Source organism: Dermacentor andersoni, unplaced genomic scaffold (genome assembly GCF_023375885.2).
Source record: "Dermacentor andersoni unplaced genomic scaffold, qqDerAnde1_hic_scaffold ctg00000044.1, whole genome shotgun sequence".
Classification (NCBI taxonomy): Eukaryota; Metazoa; Arthropoda; class Arachnida; order Ixodida; family Ixodidae; genus Dermacentor; species Dermacentor andersoni.
In genome coordinates this window covers 712990-734311 of record NW_027314758.1, presented here as the reverse complement: position 1 = coordinate 734311, position 21322 = coordinate 712990, and the positions used below count along the sequence as shown (strand labels likewise).

The window sequence follows — 21322 nt, the reverse complement described above, 5'->3', positions numbered from 1 at the left end:
AACTGCTCTTGTTTTTATGTGCTTAAAATATTGCAAATGTCAATGTTATATCTTGTTAAACAAGCCCATATGCCCAATAACCTTTGTAGTATTCAGTTGTCCCACCTGATTGTGTATATATTTAGAGGCACGCTACATTTTAATTATTAGGTGCAAGATAGTGTTCTGTAAAATACCACAAAAACCTCATTCATTCTACATAGTGTAGCTGCCAATGCATTTTTAGTCAAATTTATTACTTTAATGAAAGCTTAAAGCAGTAAGTATTTTCAATGCCTCACTTTGCATCATCACTTGTAGACCACCCCTTTAAACTTGAAGCCTTCGCACTGAACCACCACAGCGTACTGTTGGTCCTTCATTCCAAAGAACAGGATGGAGTGCAATCACCTGCCTATCTTGGTCATCTTCATCTCAAATCCTGAATCATTGAAGGCTGCAGTTGAAGATGTAATGCAATAGACCTGCTTTTTTTTCCGGTAGACTCCCATTATATCGGCTCCAGTTATCTTGATTATGAATTTTTTTCTATCCCAACTGAAGGGTCTTAGCCAGCACCTATACATTTCTGTCAGACAAAAATTAATTTGATCCTGAAATTATTCCTCACCAGCTATACAAACCTGACTGGTCAGCATGCATACACCTGGCCCCAATGCTAACCCTAATCAAAAGCCCAATGGCTGCAGCTTCTGTCTTGATTGTGCCAGGGGACAGTAAGCTTGTTGAATATGCATGATCTCCCAGTGAAAATGCCTTCAGCAGCTCCATAATGAATGATTATCTCGTTTACCAGATATTAATGCCCACCATCTTGCTAAATAACAGGTCCAAAACTGATTGCGGATAACTATCACATACGAAACTGAAACCGCATTCACAGCGTTATCAACAGTCTACCACCAGAACTATTGTCACTGCCATTGCCACACAACATGGCAACAGAACAAGTTTTTGACAGTGAAAATGCGCCACTTTGAGGCTTTAATTATAAAAATTCACTCAGACATTAAGTTATTTTACATGCTGAACTAATGGCAACAGAGTCTTGTTGCATGTTTCCAGCACTCATGACACCTGCACGTGTTGTAGGGAGAACTGGCAAAGTGTTTAGTCTAGGCATGAGCAGCCATCCAAAAGGTTCAACAAATGCAGAATATCAAATGTAATGTATTTCAATGTAAACTGCATGTAATGGTCCATAGACAACAATAGAAAGCCAGGCATACTCAATCACGTGTTCAAGTTCATGCCTAGATATATCCAGTTAAATCTTAACATAAGGAACTTAAACAGAACAAAGTATTTAATGAAAGCTTTTTGTCGATAAAACACCATGTATTTTGAACCCCAATACAAAAAAGTGTGTTTATACATGACTTCGATGTAAAAAATTTCACTACCATGCCGAAGGAATACCAATACAATAAATCTAAATCAAGACTTCTGCAGACGTAGATGGTCGAATGGTTGAATTACAAGTGGCTGCTTGCGAACACACCTCTCAAATTGTACGCCATGTGACCAAGAGTGACTGCTGAAGTGGAGCAGCGTCGTGTTCCCTTTAAAGTCCGAGAGTGATAAGATCCTATTGCACCCCATGCGCACACTGTATGGTTTGGGTGAGAATGAAAGCATGCAAGGGTGAGCAGAGAAGGCCTGCAGCTTGATAAGTGCTGTCTTCCCGTGCGAGCAAGGGAAGAGGGGGGAGGGAAGTGAGGCCATGGTAATGTGATCAAGCAAGCACAAGGGAGGTGGGGGAGCAGGCTGGCATGTGTCTCCTTTTCTAGTGTGGCCATGGCTGTCAACATGGCTGGGCACATACGCAGCCTGCGCACTCCGTTTTAAAGGTAATCTGCCACGTGTGCAGACTGGGCACGTCGAGATGACACGGCATCCATGTACGCTGTCTTCCTGCGCATTTTGTAATGGAGGTTGCCTAATCTCAAGTTTCAGAAAGATGTCAAAGCGAGAGGCAGACAAAGCATTCGCTACCCGCTGCCCGTGCTTTTCACAATAGCGTCACACCACTGTAGGCGACACTATCAGCCGCAGAGGCGACATTGGCTGATAGTGTGGCTGACATCGTGGCTGGCTTCACTTTGCACCGCCGATGTCAAGATATCATCTAAACGGCATGAAGTCATATCATTTGTTGCCAACTCTCAAGTTCAGCAAAATGAATATTTCTTTCTCATTAAAATTTGCTTTTTCCAATCGCCCAATAATTCAGAATTCACAGCCGCCTTCGCGTAGAAAAATTCATCAGCAACTGTACTTATTTGCATAAAAGGTCAAATTTCAATATAGCAAAATTTCAATATTACAAATTTTACCGACTTCATTACACAGTGAAATCTCGATATAACAAACTGCAGGGGACCGCGGTAAATTGTTCGTTATTCTGAAATATTGTTATAGTGAAAGCCCATCAACCTATCAGTTCATAAGTTGTCACCATATGAGCTATCCACAAAAACATCAATGTTGGCTCTCGGCACGTGCTGTTGCTATTCTTCATAGATTCTGCCACCACGCACCACCGAAGCACTAAACAATAAGAGCGACGTGTGCAAAACAGACGCTGATGCCGAGAAAACTACCGACAAAAAGGTAGCTCTATGTCACTTCCAAAATGCAGTGTTTCCTGCTTTTTGTTTGTTATTCACATTTCTTGCTGTGGACACCGCAACTGTCTCACTCAAGGCGAACACCAGAGGAGGTATTCTGTAAGAGTCCACCAAGTGGACATGTCTATTTCGTCTGCTGCTGAAGTGCTCATTGGCTGTGGCACGTCGCTGCCACATGCGCAGCCCAGCCCAGCCAATCAGAACTTCAACAGCAGACGAAATGGACATGTCCACTAGAGGGACTCTTACAGAGTACCACCCCTGAACTATGCCAAGGTGCAAGTGTGTGTAAACGACAGCATCTGGAAAGTGCAAAGTGCGACCATGTGGCAGCCCTGAGAGTACGGAGGTTACATTTCACTGGGCATGTAGCTAGTACGACCGCAGAAAGAAGCGCAAAAGAAAGAGGCATGCACTGAAAGAAGGGTGAAAGAAGGAATAGAGGCGCCTCCATTGCTAGGCGACACTTTTCTGGGTGGAGCATGCGTTCGCAAAACCTGATGTGTTGCCACCTCCGCTCATCAGTCTTCCTTTTTTGTCGGGGGGAGGCACCGTCTCGGGTTTTCCCAACCCACGCGCCGTGTTTTACACTCTCCGCACCTTGTCGTCTGCCAGCCTACTGTTTTGACTGCCCCGAAGGATACACGGAAGTCTAAAAATTCCCCAGATTTCGGAATATTAGTTTGTAGTACTGAGGCATTAGCATCACAGGGTAACTGAATAATGATCATTATTCTGAAAAGTTCAGTATGCTGAAGTTCGCAGTACTGAAATATTGTTACATAGTACTGAAATGTTTTTACATTGAAACTACAGTAAAACCTCGTTAATTTGGCCTCCGTTAATTCAGAAATTAGGGTAATTCGGACGCGCCGCCTGGTTCCGTCAAACATGTACATAACCCTATGGCACAAAACTCCCGTTAATTCGGACATATTTGGTCATACTTCATTTAATTCAGACAGTTCGTGGAGCTCAGAGGCACGTGAGGCATGTAGGATCAGGTGGCACTAGGGGGTGTTCAAATCACACCACAAGCAATGGCGTCTCCGATTAGCGGGCACCGATCTCAAAGGATATACTTGCATGTGCTGGGAAGGCCAAAAGGCTGGAAATACGTCAAGGCCACCATGTTTATTTTATTGCTATAATAGACAAACCTACATCTCAAAAAACATGGCGGCAATGACATACTTCTGGCTTTGCAGTCGCTTTTGGCGCTTGGCACTACCTCTGCATCACTATGGTTATTAGCACGGTAGTTATCGGTCTATGCTAGCAACCCTAATCTATGCATACGAACATGTTTTTTTCTTTTTATTCCTGTCCGCCATTTCGGACGTTGTCTTTTGCTTATGCAGTTGTGTGGTTGCAAAGCTGCGCCGTTTTTTTTCATTGTCGTTTTTATTGTGTTTATCGGTTTGCGTCAGGTGCATGTGCGAGTATGGCGGAACTTTTCTTGTGTCTGTGTGTGTGTGTGTGTTAAATTTGTTTGCGCTTTTCTTTTTTCCATTTATACTTTGTTGTTTCTTGACATCATGCGTGCACCTGTCACTTCATTGCCGCACATCTGAATGTCCCGCTGGACGAATACATCCACATCAATAGTGCTGTTGCTGTTGTCGGTCGCCTCAACGACGATGAAATACAGGATGTACTAGGCGACGAAGAGCCCGACACTGATAGCGAAAATGCACCCATCATGGATGCATGTGAAGTGCTGCGCCGCACTACTAAAGAGGTCGATGGTGGCCTTAAAGTTTTCGAGAACATCTGTGTCATTTCTCCCGACAGTCTGCACAGCCTGCACCACCTACAAGACCTCCAAAAAATTGTGCTTTCCGCGCAAATTTCTCACGCGCAACAAGCAACAATAACCAGTTATTTCATGGAGTAAAGGTATGTCGATGTTTTAGGAATTTTTCGAGTTATTGTCGAAACCTCGTTAATTTGACATTCGGTTAATTCTGACATTTTCTCCGGTCCCGTGAAATTCGAATTAACAGGGTTTTACTGTATAAGAAGCCAGCAGGGGATTTCTGATAAGTTAGTTAATCTGAAAAGTGCGTTAATGTGGTGTTCGTAGTAACTAGGTTTCACTGTGTTGAAGTTTAACTGTGTGTGCCTTTTTTGATAAACCATCAGTTGAAAGTGAGCACTTGTGTTTGTTCATTCGTCCAGAGACGTGACACGCCCCGCTGCAGCCACCACCTAAAGCACCATGAATGAGTCTCTATGTTCTTGCCGCACCTTGTTTTCCTTACTCACTGCGAATCAGCAAGCACGCAGCCACAGAGCATACAGTACGCAGGAAGCGCTGTCACATGTCAGCGGAGCTGGATAGTGACGTTGCTGCACCATTTCAAGCAGGCGATTGACAAACAAAACGGTGGCCATGACGTCTTTTCACCACCAGCAGTCACTTCTGGCCTTTTTCTGTTTTTGTTATCAAAATTCATTCACCAGGGTACAAAAATATTTTGTTAAGGTGAGAATTTTGTTGTCTCTGGTTTTTGTTTTCACGGAGTGCAACTGTATCTATTTCCTTTGTGTAGGCATGTTTCACTACTCTCTGCAACAACTGACAGCCTCAAAAGTAATATGAACAAATTAATTTTTCCAGTAAGGCAATCATAAGTTCAATGCCAAATTTTCAAGCATGTGCTAGATACTTCAAACACAAAGCTTTTGTTCTAGTGAATGGTTTCAGCTTTTACAAGTTAGTGGTACAACATAACATCATCTGTCTGACAGCAGTGCACATAAATATTTTTGCAAGACATGGAATGAAAAAGTAGCACTCACAGATGTCTGATCGATGTTCAAGTGCATCTGCCACCGCACTGGAAAAGAAGCCAATTTTCTAAGTGAACAAGATGAACAAGCTAAGCGGCAACAGCTATCAGCCATTCACAGTAAATAAGAGCCAAGGGGAAGAACACTGGAACAAGAACTCACTCTAATGAAAGTTTGTTCAAAGAAGACAAAGTCGCTGCATTTTCATGTTCCAGTTGGTCCAAGTAGTCCAAAGTTTTGCGCTGGCTCTCTTGGAAATCTCTTATCATTTCTTTCTTGACATCCGCCTGAACCTTCAGTTCGTTCTCCAGATGCTGCTTCATTTCCTGTAGAACCGACAAAGAATCAAACTGAAGCACTGAAGAATATATTTGGGAAAGAGAAAAAAGAAAGGAAATCGCTAGGCCCCAATGACTATCTAAATTCTTGAATGCAATGACTGCGAATAACAGTTATGAGCCCTCGACTGATGGATAGATTTATAGAATGCTATGCGATCGCAAGACGCCCCTGGTATTTTGTGATAACTATTGAAAGAACTTGATGAGAATTCATTATTGAATTAAAAATCATTACCAGCACTATATTTGTGTTCAGAACAAGAACTGTTTGCGCACTCCCAGTGAGCAGAAAATTAGCTGGATGAGAAATCCATCATGACTTCTCTATCTTGATGCATGTAAATTAATGACAGCTTCTGAGCAATACTTATCTTTAGAAGGTTAATGAAAAAGAGTGCAAGTGTGCGTTCTCGTTAGGGCAACACAGTCCCCACCTGGAGTTCATTAAAGTCCTTGAGCTTCTCTCCTAAGGCCTGTTTCTCAGCCATCAGAGTGTCTGGAAGAAAGGACACTGGTCAATGGAGCACATTACTTCACAAACCTTACCAGATAGGCAGTTCAACGAACACTCCACTCTCTTCCCTACGATTTGGCATTCGTCATTTTCTCGCCCGACATTTTTTTATACTAATAGCACGAAGTTTATAGTGTCACAAAGTTAACAAGCGAGGCCTTGGCAAAACGGTGTTCTTTATAACGGTTAACACTCAGAGTGCGCATACCACTGCGCATTTCGTCGTTCTCATTCAAGTGGCTGACGGCTGCAGGCACTAGCCTATCTCACGTCAATATGTTCTCCAAATGCGAGCGCCAGCAAAGAAATCTATACAAGCCCTGTATGTTTACTACCAAGGTGGGTGCAAGTAAACAGACTCCTGTTCTACATAATTTTTTTAAAAAATCTGGCAACATAATGTAGGCTCATGGGCATCTCTAATACACCAACTTCTCAGTGGAAGAGGAGCTTGTTTGATTTAACTAATTTTCTACAATTTAGCTATCATGTACATGCCACTCAGTACATGCCCATTTTTGGCTAATCCTCAAGAATGGGTATGCGCCAATGTAACACAAGGAATATAGAAGCTGTAACCTTTGCAGTGCATAAACATAACCACTGCATGAGACTACACAATGCAGAAGATGGAAACAAACGCTTGTACATGTTGCCGGTAGTTGTACAGCATTTATTTAAACACTTCACAAAAGCTTCGCTTATCATATACTCCAATATATGGATTGAATCTGCATGGGTAGCCTACTGGGCACAGGCTGGTTAACCTCCCTGCCTTTCTCTTATGACTTCTCTATCTCTCTCTTCAAATCTGCATAATTATTTTTATTTTCAGTTTCTGCATCAAAAATGTTTATTTCTGCTAGCTTTTTGCGACGCATCAACTCGCAGGTCAAACGTAAGATTTTTCACAGAGGCTGTTTTATGTCTGCACTATATGAAACTAGGTTTCTATGTGGTCCAAAATTTTGCTGCGCTTGGCTTCTAGAAAAAAACCATCCCCACACACAGGCAATTTCAGTCACCATCGAAGCCTTTAAAGTTAATATCCACAGAATCGCCAATGGCCACTGATGTGCACAGCAGTTACAGTAAAAAACCACTTCAAAACACTTGGAATAACTCAGCAGCATTCAATATTGTGAACAGACCAAGGAGGTCAATTACATGACAGCGGCAAAACATGAGCCTGCACACAGCAAACAGTTAGCAAAAATTAAAATGAAGAACTCTTTCCCAGACGTGACCATTTGCAGTGCTAGTGGTTTGAGTAGATGATGAACAGGTTAAAGTAAAAACCTTGAGCTATAAAGCTCTTACGAAAATTAACATAATGTAAATGTTTTAGATCCATTTTTGCCACCATTTAGGAAGTTGAATGGAAAATGCAACAGCTTTAATGGAAGGAGAAAGGAACAGACTTGGACAATACCTTTCTCAGCAGTCAGCATTCTCATAGTGGTGTCATTGAGCACTTCCCTGAAGGAGAGAAAATGGCCCATGAGGTTTCTGTTAAAATGAGGAATCTGCAGCCATGTCAGCATTTACGTGGCTGCAAATTGTGGTTATAGCATGCTGCACTTTCTAGTGGCAAATGCTTACTGCCTTTGCAAACAGTTGCACCATAGTATATGCGTGTCAAGACTTTTACAAGTACACTTCCATTAATTTGACTCCGGTTAATTCAATCGTGGCTGAAGGCCCCAGCAGGTGCCCATGCATGTTTGCGAGCCCAAACTTTGATTGCTTCGATTCTAAAATTAACCTTTGCCGGATTATTCGAACTTGACCAGTCAGCACACAGACCCTTGACCCTGATTGGTAACCCCGATAGCGGCTCCTTTAGAGGCAGTATCTGTCTCAGCAGAGCTTAGGGGTCAGTGAGCACACTGAAGACAATCACTCATCAGAAATGCCTATTCTCGGTCCGCCCTGGGAAGTTGTTGAAGCAATAACTGTAGCTCACAATTTCTGATTACAGCATTTACTCAATTCTAACATGTACATTTTTTCATAAATAAAATTGGGCCGAGAATTGCCTGCGCAGTGCAACAAATAAGAAACCAATACTGCCTTTAGAATGTTAGTATGCCCTACGACATAACACAACCGTATCACGGCAAAGCTAACTTTTAATAACAGTGTGGTGAAGCTTATTTTAAGAAACAAGCCAATATTGTGCTAATATATTTTTTGCTAAAAAATTGTGTGTGCATTAGAGTTCGGTTATGTTTTGGAGCTTTAATGTAATTGCTACATTCTCTCCTTTGAACACATATATAGTGGGCATGCATTCGGTTCTGGGGTATGTTAGAATTGGGCTACTGCCAAATGAATCAGCAGTGCATTTTGTCATATTTTTCTGCATGTTGATTAATTCAACCCACTGGATAACTCGATCACTTTCATTGGTCCCGTCAGGGTGGAATTAACGGGAGTCAACTGTATGCAGAAGTGGCCAGCACAATGCATGACAATGATGTGGCACAGTAGATTACAAGGTTGTTAGACGAACAAAGGGTGCCAACTTGCCAAGAAAAGAATACTAAATTCAGAATTTCAATGTAAAATAGGGTTATCCCAAGTACACATAGGTTTATCCCAAGTACATAGGGTATCCCAAGCGAAAATCTTAGAATCAGGTTTGATAAAGTTGGGCAATTTGAGCACTGCCGACACCAAATGGCTGGCCTTACAGCCGACATTCAAAAGGCAAAGCTCACATGGTCTCGTTACAAAATTCACAAGTGACAAGAACCTAAGGAGGCAATGGACACAGGAGCTGAAGGCAAGAGAAAATCGAGCCGTGCTGTGAAAAGCTGGAAAGATTATCTAGCACGACCTCAAAACCAAGATGATGAACAACTGTAGATGAGAAAATGTCAGGGCAAGGTAAGCAAAACATTTATGTTAGTGAACCCGTGCAGGAAATGAGATCCTGCTGTTAAGGAAAACGAGAAGTGTCCTTACTTGTCATGCAGGCAGCTGCACTCATGTATTAGTTGCTGCAGTGCACTGCCTGTGGCCTCGATGACTGCCAGAGTTGACATGTTGTTCAAGTCCAGCTGGGCACACAGGCTTTCTGCCAGCTTTCGCAGGCACGCATCCAGCAGTGCCTTTTCTTCCTGGAAAAGAGCGAGACAGAACAGCACTCAGAGGAATAACTATGCCAACCAATATTACAATGAACACAATCTTCCAAGGCAGCAACTACATATTACCACAGGCACCACAAATGTGAGCAAATGTGCGTAACCTAGGCTTATACACTATTTTTCTAGTCATCTACTACAACATACTACAGTCGACTTCTATTAATTCGACCCCAACAGGACCAACAAAATTGGTCGAATTATCCGACAGGTCAAATTAAACAAAATGCAGGAAAAAAAAACGCAATTTTTGAAGTACGCTTTACCGCAATACATTGGTGTTATCTGGTAAAGCATATGACAGTTGCAAAGGTGTTTTGTTTTCGTATCGGATAGCACCACCCAAGCAATTTTAGGACAAATTTTTAGGAAAAAAAAAAAGACACACGTTAGAATTAGGCCCATACTGTAACAATTCATTGTGAGCTACCATTTTTGCTTGAATATCTTCTCAAGGCAGGCCAAAAATAAGCAAACAGTTTTATAAATGCTCGAACAAATGACCACATAGAGAGAGCACACAAGGACAGGCCCCTGTCCTTGTGTGCTCTCTCTACATGGTCGTTTGTTCGCGCATTTATAAAAATGTTTGCCAATATGCACCAACTCGCCCAACAAGTTCTTCTAAACCAAAAATAAATGTTTTTGACCGGAGATGACACACGTTCAACGCCTTCTCTGTACCATAAGCACTGCCGAGACGGATGCTGTCACTACTGAAGTCAACACTACAGGGGTCAGGTGTGTGTGTGACGATCAGCCAAGTTCAAATTATCCAGCAAAGGCTAATTTCTGGATCACAATAACGAAAGGTTGGTCCCATAGAAATTTGTAGGCATCAGCCAAGGCCTTCGGTCAGGATTGAATCAACAGGAGTCGAATTAACAGAAGTCAACTGCATCTGTAGCAAAAGCTTCCATGCCGAGGCAATGGTGGCCAGCCGAGATGTGGTGGACTGTGGTGGCGCTGCAGTTGCTAGAACTGAGCTGACATAACAGAAAAAACAAATATACTTCCGAATGCCTCTACATGAAACAGACATCAAACATTAAAAACAATGAAGTGTCAGTGCTGCCTACTGCAATGCCTTCATGTGTACATCTAGTGGCCATGATTCTTAATAACAGGTAGTGTTGGTGTGCACTTAATACAATCTGTGTGGAGAACTTGTTTTATTGCGATAGCAATCATACGGACACTCTAGGCACATTTCCGCTGTTGCCGTGATGTTTGGCATGAAGTCCAAGTGCGATAACAGTGTCACCGTGTGCCATATGCTGTACACGTCAGTGTGAGCCAACGATGCTGGCTCAATCTCGCACATGCAAGGGAGGAAAGCAGGAAGGAAGCTTGCCATCTTCACATTGTCTTCCAACATGTGCAAGGCACCGGGGGTGGGGTGGGGTCCTACTACTAGTGAGGTGCGTTCATGTTGGCTTGTTTTTGTTGGTAAGTGAATGTTTACACATTTATACAGCTGATAAAACTACTATCCTTACTTTCTACAGCTATCTACTAATTTGCCATTGCAATCAACCCTTCACCTTTCAGGCGAAACTGCAACCGTTTTTGTTTAAATTGAATTCTGCATCATTAAGTGTACCATGAATTGTGCTGCCTGAGCCTTTTTCACTTCAATTTTCCTTTTCTCCTCAACCACACAGTAGACTGTGCGACATTTGTGTGGTTGCATCTTGTGGGCTCTGTATGCATATATGAACTTGTAACAGGTAAACACTTCTTAATTCATTCCATAGATTAAACCCAAGAACAAAGCATTTTCAAGTGGTCACTCTACTAGCACATAGCAGTTCAAGGCCAAATTAATCACCAACTCGAAGCCATTGGACACTCAATATGGCAAAGCCGTTCTGCGGAAGCTCGCAAAGTGGAGGAAGATTCATGAAAGGTAAAAATTGTTCCTTTCATGCACCTGCCTGTAGCACGAAGCTACATAGCTACAAGCTTATTTCTGTGCTTATTTCAGCTTACGCTGAGGTGACATACAAACCTTCTCTTCCTTAAGCTGACACTCCAGGCTTTCTCGATGTGAGAGGACATTGCTGTGTTCTTGTACCAAAAACTGCATCTTGCTCTGGCACTTCGCTGCATTGCAAGAGATGCACAAGGGGTGCAAACTTGCGTTACTGATTCACAATACAGGTCAGTACAATACAGCACATATATGTGCTTAAACTACCACTTTTATGAAACAACAATGTGCACCAACTGTTAGGCAAGCGTTAATACAGTAGCAACTAAATATGCTTGAACCAGCTATTCTAGTCTTTCTGAAGTACAGTAGAACCTCATTGTTACAATCCCGCAACATACGATTTCTTGGCATCAATGTTCACGATCAAGAACACAAAAATTATCCAATGAGCTATGCTTATTTTTTACTGGTTCATACGTTTCTGGAAAACACAATCTTTTGGCACCAATGCTCAATACTTCATAGAACTGTGATCATATGATACGTTTTCCAGCTGCTAGATCCCATGTAAATAAATGTACGAAGTGCGCATGACCAAGAACAGTATCCGCCCACAGCGGCAGCTTCACAGCAATACTTGCCTGCCCACCTTGCGTAAAAACACCGGCACGCACTCAGTTTCTTATTCTTATACCAGCAAATCTCCTGAGTCATTGCAAGTCGCATTCACAGCTATCGCCGCCAGCCCTATTGTTATAGGCATCAATCCTCACCTATTTCACAGTGCTTGGTGTCCGTAGAAGCGTACCGCACACTTTTAAGCGGCGTTAACCCAAACGTACCCCTGTTCCCTTCTGCAGACTACAATCGTACGATACGCTTTCCAGCCGCTAGGTCCCACGTAAACAAGAAAAGGTGCAAGTGCGCTCAATCAAGAACAGTAGTCACCTGCCACATCAGCTTCCCTGCAATAGTCACCTGCCCGTCTCACATGAAAATTCCGGAGCCATATAGTTTCACATTGTAAGGAACTCCATGGCCAGCAAGCACTCAGTTTCTTATTCCAGTACCAGAAAATCTCCTCCCTGTTCATTGCATGCCGGATTCACAGCTATCGCTGCCAACCCTATTGCAGTAAGCATCTTCACTTATCTGTTTCACAGCGCATGGGGCATCCAATGAAAGCGTACTGCATGCTTTTAGTAGGCAATAACCCAAACATGCTGCGGTTTCCTGCTGCAGGCAGCGCGATGCGAGTGTCACATTTCGCTTCAGCAGCCTCCGGCATCGCCCAGCAGATTGTTTCGTTTCAATTTCCCATCACCGTCTTAAAACACTATGCAATAAAGAAATAACAAAATGTGTCTCAGGCTGTCAGAGCTCCAGCAGATCGATGCGCATCGGCAACTTGTGACACAACGATGTGTGCGACGTTTCGCATTACGTAGATGGCAACTACAGTGGAGTCTGTCAAATTTTTTAGTTAATTTGAATTGTACGTTTCCCCAGTTAGTATGTTTTTATTGCGTTTTTTATCAAAACGCATTAACAAGGGTCTACCGTATAAGCAAAAAGATTGCTTTTATTGTTATGTTTAGGTTAGGAATGGTGTTGGTCAGAGATGCCACCAAGGACAGCAAGGAAGAAATTGCGGCAGACATGGCAGACAAACATATATTCAAACATAAAGAGAAAAAAAAATACAAGCTGCCCACGGCACTTCGTCATACAAGGATTATTGCAAAGCATCTCAACAGGGCATTTGTTACTAAAGCATAGTGTGCTCATGCCTCCCTGGTGCTCTCCCACAGATCTGATGTGGCTAAATCACACAGCCACTGTTCAGCAATGGGAAGGAGTACCTCACAAATTTTGGTGTCAGCTGAGCCACTCGTCTTCTGCTCCTGTCGCTCAGCACACACCAAAGTTTGCGAGACACTGAAAACGACACAAGAACAGAACTGGAAACCGGATCACGGCAACACAAGGGCTCACATTGTGAACACAGTGACCCAGTTTCTTGAATGCCGAAGTACCGCTATGGTCTCCTTGTCAACCCCATACAATCCAGACCTGGCACTCTACAACTTATTCTTTTACTCCGTTGCAAAAAAAGGACTTGAAGAGACATTGTATTGACAAGGAGCAGAACGAAGCTAAGGCGCTGGAAGCAATATTTAAGGAGGTGCCAAATGATGACTTCGCTCGTGCTTGTTACATTTGATAGAAACGATGGTACACAACCTAGAAGAGGATAAGAGTGCTGATGACTAATTATATAGAACAAGGGTTTAAGGACGTCAGTCATTAACGAACAACCCTCGTATTACACACCACTCTACAATATATCACTCACTCGTGAGCAAGACTTTTGTAAAACCCTCATAAACACTGTAATGATTACATGTAAGCTATAAACTCATGTAATATCTTCTGCCCCCTCCAGATGCTACAACAGATGCAGTTTACAGGACTGTCATATTCATTTTAGGCCCTAACTTGTGGGTTAGTAAACTCTGTACATCTGTTTTTTTTATGCTGCATATTTCCACAATAAAGAAAATTTGAGGCCTTAAATAAAGATTTCTCTCCCTACAGTCAGCAGACTTAGCTCACCTTTTAAAGGGACTCTGAAACACATTTTGAACATAGTAAAAAAATGTTGCCGAACTGTAGAAGAGGCTCCTCTGAACATGCAAGCGAGATATTACTGCAATGCACGCAGCTGGGTATTTACCATCTCATGTCAAAGGCAGCATTAAATTGCTTGCTCACACATACGCAATGTCGTCACGCAGCATCAGCACAAGCATCTGGACCCACCAACAGCTATTGGCTGACTTCATGATCGCAGGGACATCTTCAGTAACACTACAATTGCTAATTTTGAGTTAAATAAATAACACACATACAGTTGATACCTCGTTGATATGTTCCCATTATGTATGTTTTCCTCGCATTAGTGTTCGCAATCGAGAACACAAAAAATGGCCCAATAGAGTTAAGCTCATTTTTTACCAGTTAATACATTCCCGGAAACTGCACCAATGTTCAGTACGCCACCAAACTGAAATCGCTTGATACGTTTCCCAGCTACTAGATCCAATCTAAACAGGGCAATGCACGAGGCGCACGCAATCGAGACCAGTATATGGCTGCCCGAAGCGGGAGCTTCAGCGCAATACTCGCCCGCCCGTCTCACGTGAAAACGGCGGCGCGCACTCAGTTTCTCATTTCGCTACCAGCAAATCTTCTCCAGGGCCATCACATGCAGCATTCACAGCTATCACCGGCAATCCTACTGTGATAAGCATCTTCACCTACCTATTTCACAGCACGTGGTGCCGTAGAAAGTGCAGCGCAAGCTTTTAATAGGCATTAATCGAAATGTGCTGCCACTCCCTATTGCAGACTGCAATCATGCTACTATACGTTTTCCGGCTGCTAAATCCCATGTGGACAAGAAAAGGCGTGAGGCGCACGTGATTGAGAACAGTACATAGCCGCCCATTTCACATAAAAATAACGGCGTGCACAGTTTCTTATTCCGGTAAGAGCAAATCTCCACCCGGGCTCTCATGCGTCGCATTAACAGCTATCGCCGCCAAACCTGTTGCGATAAGCATCTTCACCTATCCGTTTAACAGCGCGTGGTGCATAGTGCCATTGATACCGTACTGCATGCTTTTAGTAGGTGATAATCCAAATGCGCCACCGTTTCCTGCTGCAAGCGGTGTGATGTAGGCATCATGTTTCGCTTTGGCAGCATCGGGCGTCGCCCACCAGCTAGATTTTGTTTCGGTTTCTCGTCACCCTCTTAAACACCCTGCAATAGGAAAACAACAAAACTTGAGCTGCCGGAGCACAACCAACTCAACGCGCGTCGGTGTCTCATGCCGCAACGATCCGCGCGACGCTCTGCATTACATAGAAGTCAACCATAGTTGAGTCTGTCAATTTCTTTTAGTTACTTTGGACTGTACGTTTTCCCAGTCAGTATGTTTTTTCTAGCAGATTTTTTCCAAAACGTATGGACGAGATTCTACTGTATACCTAACGAACCCACTTGGCGCCAAGATACTCAACTTAAGGGCGGGGCTTCGCCCCCTTGCCATCCCCCATGTATAGCTTCCAGCGCGCTAGCAGAGATGGAGAGAGAGAGAGAGAAAGCCATGCATCAGTGCAATAACTCTGCTTATACTCGAAGGATTCAAAATATATTTTGGCAGCATGAGATTCGTGAAAGAATGCCCTTTAATAGTGAAGCCATACTATGATTAGTTCAAGATGTGTTTCAGGGTCCTTTTAAATGCAACTAATTTCATCCAAATCGGTTCAGCATATTTAGAGAATTTCTGCATTTCCCATGTATTTAAATAGGAAAGTCAGAACTGCCCAATATTAAGGCTTCCTCTTAACATAGTCACCTGACCTTAAAAGAGAATTATTTTGATGAACTTTGCCAGCTATTATGTTACATAATCACATGACTGTGTTTTACCTTGGTGTTGTTGCTTTTCCGTGCTTTCTCCAATACAATGTACAATATGTACTTTCTACTGAAATGGCTGATACCTTCACAAGCTAACAGTTCCAGCAGTGTTTCTGGGCAACCTGTGGTTCTGAAATAATATGACATCTTTTTTTTTTTTTAATGCAAGAAATCTCACCGTTGTCGGCATTGAGAACCTCAACATGGTTCTGCAGTTCACCAAGCTGTTCTTCCAGGGCAATCTTGGCACCCACTGTGTCCTGATACAGCTGCGACTGCAGAAATTTGAATGCCTTAGTTAGCACACAGTCCAACTATCTTATTTGTTTTAATTAAGTACTAAACACGTGAATATACACAAAGCATCAACATTGAAGTTTTGCTAATGTTTTATGTCACTGAGCAATTTAATCAATTCGCTCACCATATCGTAGTGTTGCTATCTCATCACTCAAACAAAAACTGCCACAAGTAATGGTCAGTTTCATCCAACAGGTAAGCCCTAGCATCTTTAGCCCTAAGAGGTGCTTATGTTCAAACCCACTACACATGTTGAGCTGTGAAAAAAAAAGGGAATTAATTAATACTATACAACTTTTTACGGATTTGAGAACATATACAACACACCTCATATATAATCTTTTTTTTTTCCTTTCGGAACAGCTCAGCCTGCAGCCTTCTATTGACGTGCAGAAGCAGCAAACAATGCTCATGCCATGAAGTGTGATGGCACACGTTGGCGGGTCAAAACACGTCGAGCCCTCACAATTACCGTCGCCAGCAAGATCCCTAACAAGATTGGTAACAATGTCTTCATTGGCGAGCTCTGCAATGGTCTCAACATCATCAGCAACAGACTCAACATTAGTTGCTACCATCCCATCTAGCCTACCCTAACATCAAGGAACCACCTGAAATTTCTACCTCAGGATCTTCATGCGCAACCATGCATACTCGTCGAGCACCAGGTGCAGCAAGCCTCTTTAATGCCTTAGCCCTAGGACCAGCCTTGTTCCTCAGTATCGTACTCTGCACTGCTTCTTGGGAGGCTATATATTGTGGCAACATCGGACTTCTTTTATCTGCCTTTGTCTCAACTGATGATATCTCCAGCTTCACAGAGAATGGCAGCTTCTGCTGTTTCATAGCAGTGTTAGAACAAAGGCAGGGAGTGAACAAGCATAGCAGAGCAGTACAGCAACACCACACACCATCAAACAATTTAATCAACGTCTGATGCCCTCCCAATGCGCACTCAAGAAAACCAACTTCCAAAGTCTTGGTGCAGAAAAGCCAACTTCTTGAGGTGTTTCATATTGCCCTAAGTTCGTTCTGTCACGTGTTGTGGCTGTTTTTGTTTGTTGTACACATATATTTTCATGACGCTTAAGCTCTGCAGTGTTCTAAAATTGTTTGATGTCAAGAATAATTCAGTTTACCCAAGTTTGATATAACTGGGTTTGACTGTATCATGTTTTAAATTTACTGAGGTATGTTGCATCAGACTACCAGATGTCTTTATCATTCCTGATCAAGAAAATAAATTCAGAGTGTGCCACTACAAGAACAGTCAACTGTTTCAAATCAACAATGCCAGCTAGGTTTCAAGCAAATGATCACTGTTTGACCAGGTCTTCACACTGAATTGAAAAAATCTTGTTTGGAAAAAAGAAGACTTAACTATACGATACCTTTGCATCCAACTTCTTTCTGCAGCTTTCAAGTTCCATGGCAAGGTCATTCACTTTCCTCTTGAACATTTTGTCTGAAAGTACAAGGGAGGAATAAACCGCAAGTAAACTATACTGTCGAAACCTACACGATCCATCAAAGGGACAGAAACATCAATACTTCAGAAGCAGTGATTACTTCACGCTAGAATGCACCCAGATGCTCTCACGAAAAATGCCGCAGTGGTTTTTAATCCATCAGACAACCAAGAGTAGTCCCTTCACCAAAACGTGCAGGCAAGCAATGAGCACTCAGCCAACTGATTTTTTTCATAACTTCAAGTGGCAATGTGTTCTCAGCATCAGACGTGTACAAGAGGCAGATTATATAAGAAAGGCTGTTTTTTTCATGCGGTTCAGCCACATTGGCCATCAAGGAGCAGACCAGCGCGCTGGTCACACATACTACCGCAGGCTTTCGATATGTAATCCAGAATGGACACACAGTGGGAATCGAGCTTCTTCTCAGATCCCGTGCACTATAATCTTTTCGACCCTGATGACACACAACTCCAGGCCATGTCCTGTATGCACATGTCTGCAAACATTCGTTCAGAATAGTTCTTAAATTTGCAAGGACAAGCTGACAATGTCCAACTCACAGAAAGAAGTTACACCTGTTACAGGCTACAGTGGACTTGACAAGCAGAAGGACTGCCTTCTTTCTTTCTTTCTTTTCTCTTTTCTTTTTTTCCCGCATGGAAGAGGACAAAGCACAAGATGAGGACAACACGGTGCAAAGATTGTGTAAAATGCTCATCACATAAGGTGTGCTCTGGTTGGCTTTTGCTTCTTTTGCCTTTTGTTCAGAGATAAAGGTCTTTATTCATCAGAATTCCATTCCCTTTCTGTATCTATGTGTCTCAGATCACAGCCACACTTGTGCGCATTACCCTTGTCTGGTCCTTCGTCCCATTTCACACTACAACATGGATCAAATGGATCGACTCTGCAAGATGAATAAGAGATGTCTGTGGTATGAAAACAACCATTAAACCCCACTTGCTATTTGAGAATACACAAGATGCACACGTTCTTGCCAGCCTCCCAACTTCTCAGTTTGTTACTTCAGGTTTCATGAGCAACAGAAAGGTTTATCTGAATGGTAACTCACTCTTAGACAACACCTGCTTCGTTTTCTTCTTAGCATCAGCCAGGAGAGTTGGGAACTTCTGCAATCAAGCAGTACAAAAATGTCCACAACAACTCACCAATACTCTGTTCTTCCCAATGCGTGCACACTACAAGAACACCGCCTCTGCTTTAAAGTTTGGTGAAAGGTAGCATAGAATACACTTGTAAAAGTTATCCTAACCCTGACTCAACATTTTATTGACAAACAAAAATTGAGCTCCCTGGCTTTCCCTGTTCTCACCCATTGCATAGCAAGGCCCATGAACTTGGCAGGCTTGTTGCCAGAAGGTAGCATAAGAATTCATTGACCAGTTGCATGGTCCTGTGATCACATGCTACGCGACACCTGTGGTTCCCAGGGCTAATCTCGTACACAAATGCCGAAGAAAAGGGCCAGAGAGATGGTGCTACGGTAGCTCAATTGGCAAATCTCCGCATGCATAGCACGGGCAATCTGGTTTCGGTCCTCACTTAGGGCAAGTTATCTTTTCGTCCATTTTCAGGTACCTTTACCCAGTTATTTCGACAATTCAATTAAACATAACAATTAACTTTACCCCAAGCTTTCCCTAGATTCAGTGTCTGTCACTTTATGTGGTTGTGAACAGCACCACTTATGCACTAAAGATATATCAGCCGGATATTACAACACTGTTGCGGCCAGTACACAATTTAAAGAGCAAAGTTAGTATACGTACATTGCCGCAGTCTTCCAACAGCCTTATCTCCTCCATCAGTCTGTCTTCCATTTTTTCGTCTTGCCATCAAAAATAGAAAAATAAAAGGAAAGTAGAAGAGACATTACCACCACTCATAATTAGTTTATCTAAGTCTATGACAGTGCAAAGGGCACTCTCAAAGATCTGTAATTACATTCGACGACCGATAATTCAGACTTCACGGGGATTGTAAATAAGGCCAAACTATAGAATGTCCGAAAAAACGAGTGTGTTCAAAAAAGGTCACTTCATTTATGTATTAAGGCCCATGTGCAAGGAAAAAGTGGTTGATGCGTTGCTGCACGCACTTCCACTTACATGCAATAAGTCCACCTGTATTTCTACCAGTTTTTTCTCGCTGTACAACGATGCAACGACTGCAAAGGCTTGAGTCAGACCCACATGTGGAAGGCTCCGGAGCACATGGCACATCATCATCCGAATTAGAGTCGCTGTTTGACAGTGGGGGAACTTGCTCAATTATTTCATCACTGTTCAGTTCGGCACACAACGAAACCACACTGTCGACGTCTGCAAAGTTTTCAAATCTAACGGCAGTAGGAATAGCAGGTCATCAATGATGACCACATTTGAGCTCGTTGTGGTAGATGGCAATTCAGCCTCTTCAGTTGTGGAGTCGGGCTCATTTGGACTGCGAGGGCATTTTTGATGCCATTTGAAGGATGCGTCCAGGTGGGAGGCTGCACTTCGCAGCCCGGACCTGGATGAACAATTCTGGGCTGTCCAGCAGGCTCACGACATGGCCGTGAGACTTGGCCTTCCGGTCCCGACGTGGGAGCGGCCTGCTTAGTGGTTCATTATCACTACTTGCAGGACCAAATAAAGTTTTCCTTCCTTCCTTTGATGCTGCCTATATATAACTTAATGAGAAAGACTTCTTGGAGCCAGCAGAGCGCTGTCTGGAACGCAGACTAAACAAACAAGCACATTTATAACAGACTGGCAATAGTGGGCCATGTGTGGGGGTGCCAGAATGGTGATAGTGATTACAATTACGCCCTTCGAAACTGGTAGGCCATAAGGTGTACTGCGTGGCCAAGCCAGACAAAAAAATAAAAGAACAACTTTTTCCACTCCAACAAATGTCGATCCAAATGATCACCGCCGGCACATCATATTAGAAAGCCATCAATGTTCTAGGTGGCGTTTGATTGTCTCGAGTAACTTCCGCCTGTGACAATCCCGTCTGAAGCCGAGTGCCTCCGATAGGGAGTCCGCGATGGCGTCAGGTAGGAGACTGGTGCATCCCACCACTACATGCTGGATCATTTCCTCTACCATCCCACATTGCAAACATTCCGTCTGTAAATTGGCCGTGAATCTCGCACGCCACGCCTGCGTCCCGAGGTCACCACAGCGCACCTCTGCCAGTAGCCTGCTTCCTAAGGAGTTATCATAACAGTCTTCTTTTTCGATAAACTGTTTCTTCTTAATATATAGCTCCAGCATCGTCTTTTTCCTGGCCACTAGCACCCACTCCGCAGTCTCGGCGAGCCGCACCATATCGCGAACCTTCAGAGCAGAGTGTCCGCTGTGCGGCCCCGGTGCTGTCAGGTTGACAGTCAGAAGGCTGTACCGGTCACCTAGGCTCTGTGTTCTTTTCTTCCAATGGGTGGAGCAACCGGCATAGATGGCATGCGTCCATGCCTGGCGGGCAAGATGGGCCTTCAGTAACCGAGAAAGCCTCAGTTCAAATAGAAATTTGGCAGCAGCCTCTCGCTACGACAGTAGACCATCCCAGTTCACCCTGGATCGCCTCCACCACTACGTACTTCTGCACACCCAGGGCAACCTGCCAGCATCACATTGGCACCTCTCGAGGAACTTCCTCGTTCCAGAGGACAAACGCAGCCCAGC

The 21322-nt window shown here is 43.3% G+C and overlaps 1 protein-coding gene across 4 annotated transcripts in view; it reads right to left on the bottom strand.

Moving 5' to 3' along the window:
- The window catches only part of LOC140214449 (uncharacterized), a 74802-nt gene that overhangs the window by 38664 nt on the left and 14816 nt on the right, over positions 1 to 21322 (bottom strand). For all 4 annotated transcript variants that reach the window (XM_072285809.1, XM_072285806.1, XM_072285808.1 and 1 more), the window contains exons 7-16: positions 19424 to 19482; positions 18706 to 18763; positions 17553 to 17626; positions 16040 to 16136; positions 11445 to 11539; positions 9252 to 9406; positions 7714 to 7760; positions 6202 to 6263; positions 5589 to 5752; positions 5436 to 5473 (exon numbers count right to left, since the gene is read on the bottom strand). In XM_072285809.1, coding sequence (XP_072141910.1) covers positions 5436 to 5473; positions 5589 to 5752; positions 6202 to 6263; positions 7714 to 7760; positions 9252 to 9406; positions 11445 to 11539; positions 16040 to 16136; positions 17553 to 17626; positions 18706 to 18763; positions 19424 to 19482 — 849 coding nt within the window. The remainder of the gene's footprint in view (positions 1 to 5435; positions 5474 to 5588; positions 5753 to 6201; positions 6264 to 7713; positions 7761 to 9251; positions 9407 to 11444; positions 11540 to 16039; positions 16137 to 17552; positions 17627 to 18705; positions 18764 to 19423; positions 19483 to 21322) is intronic.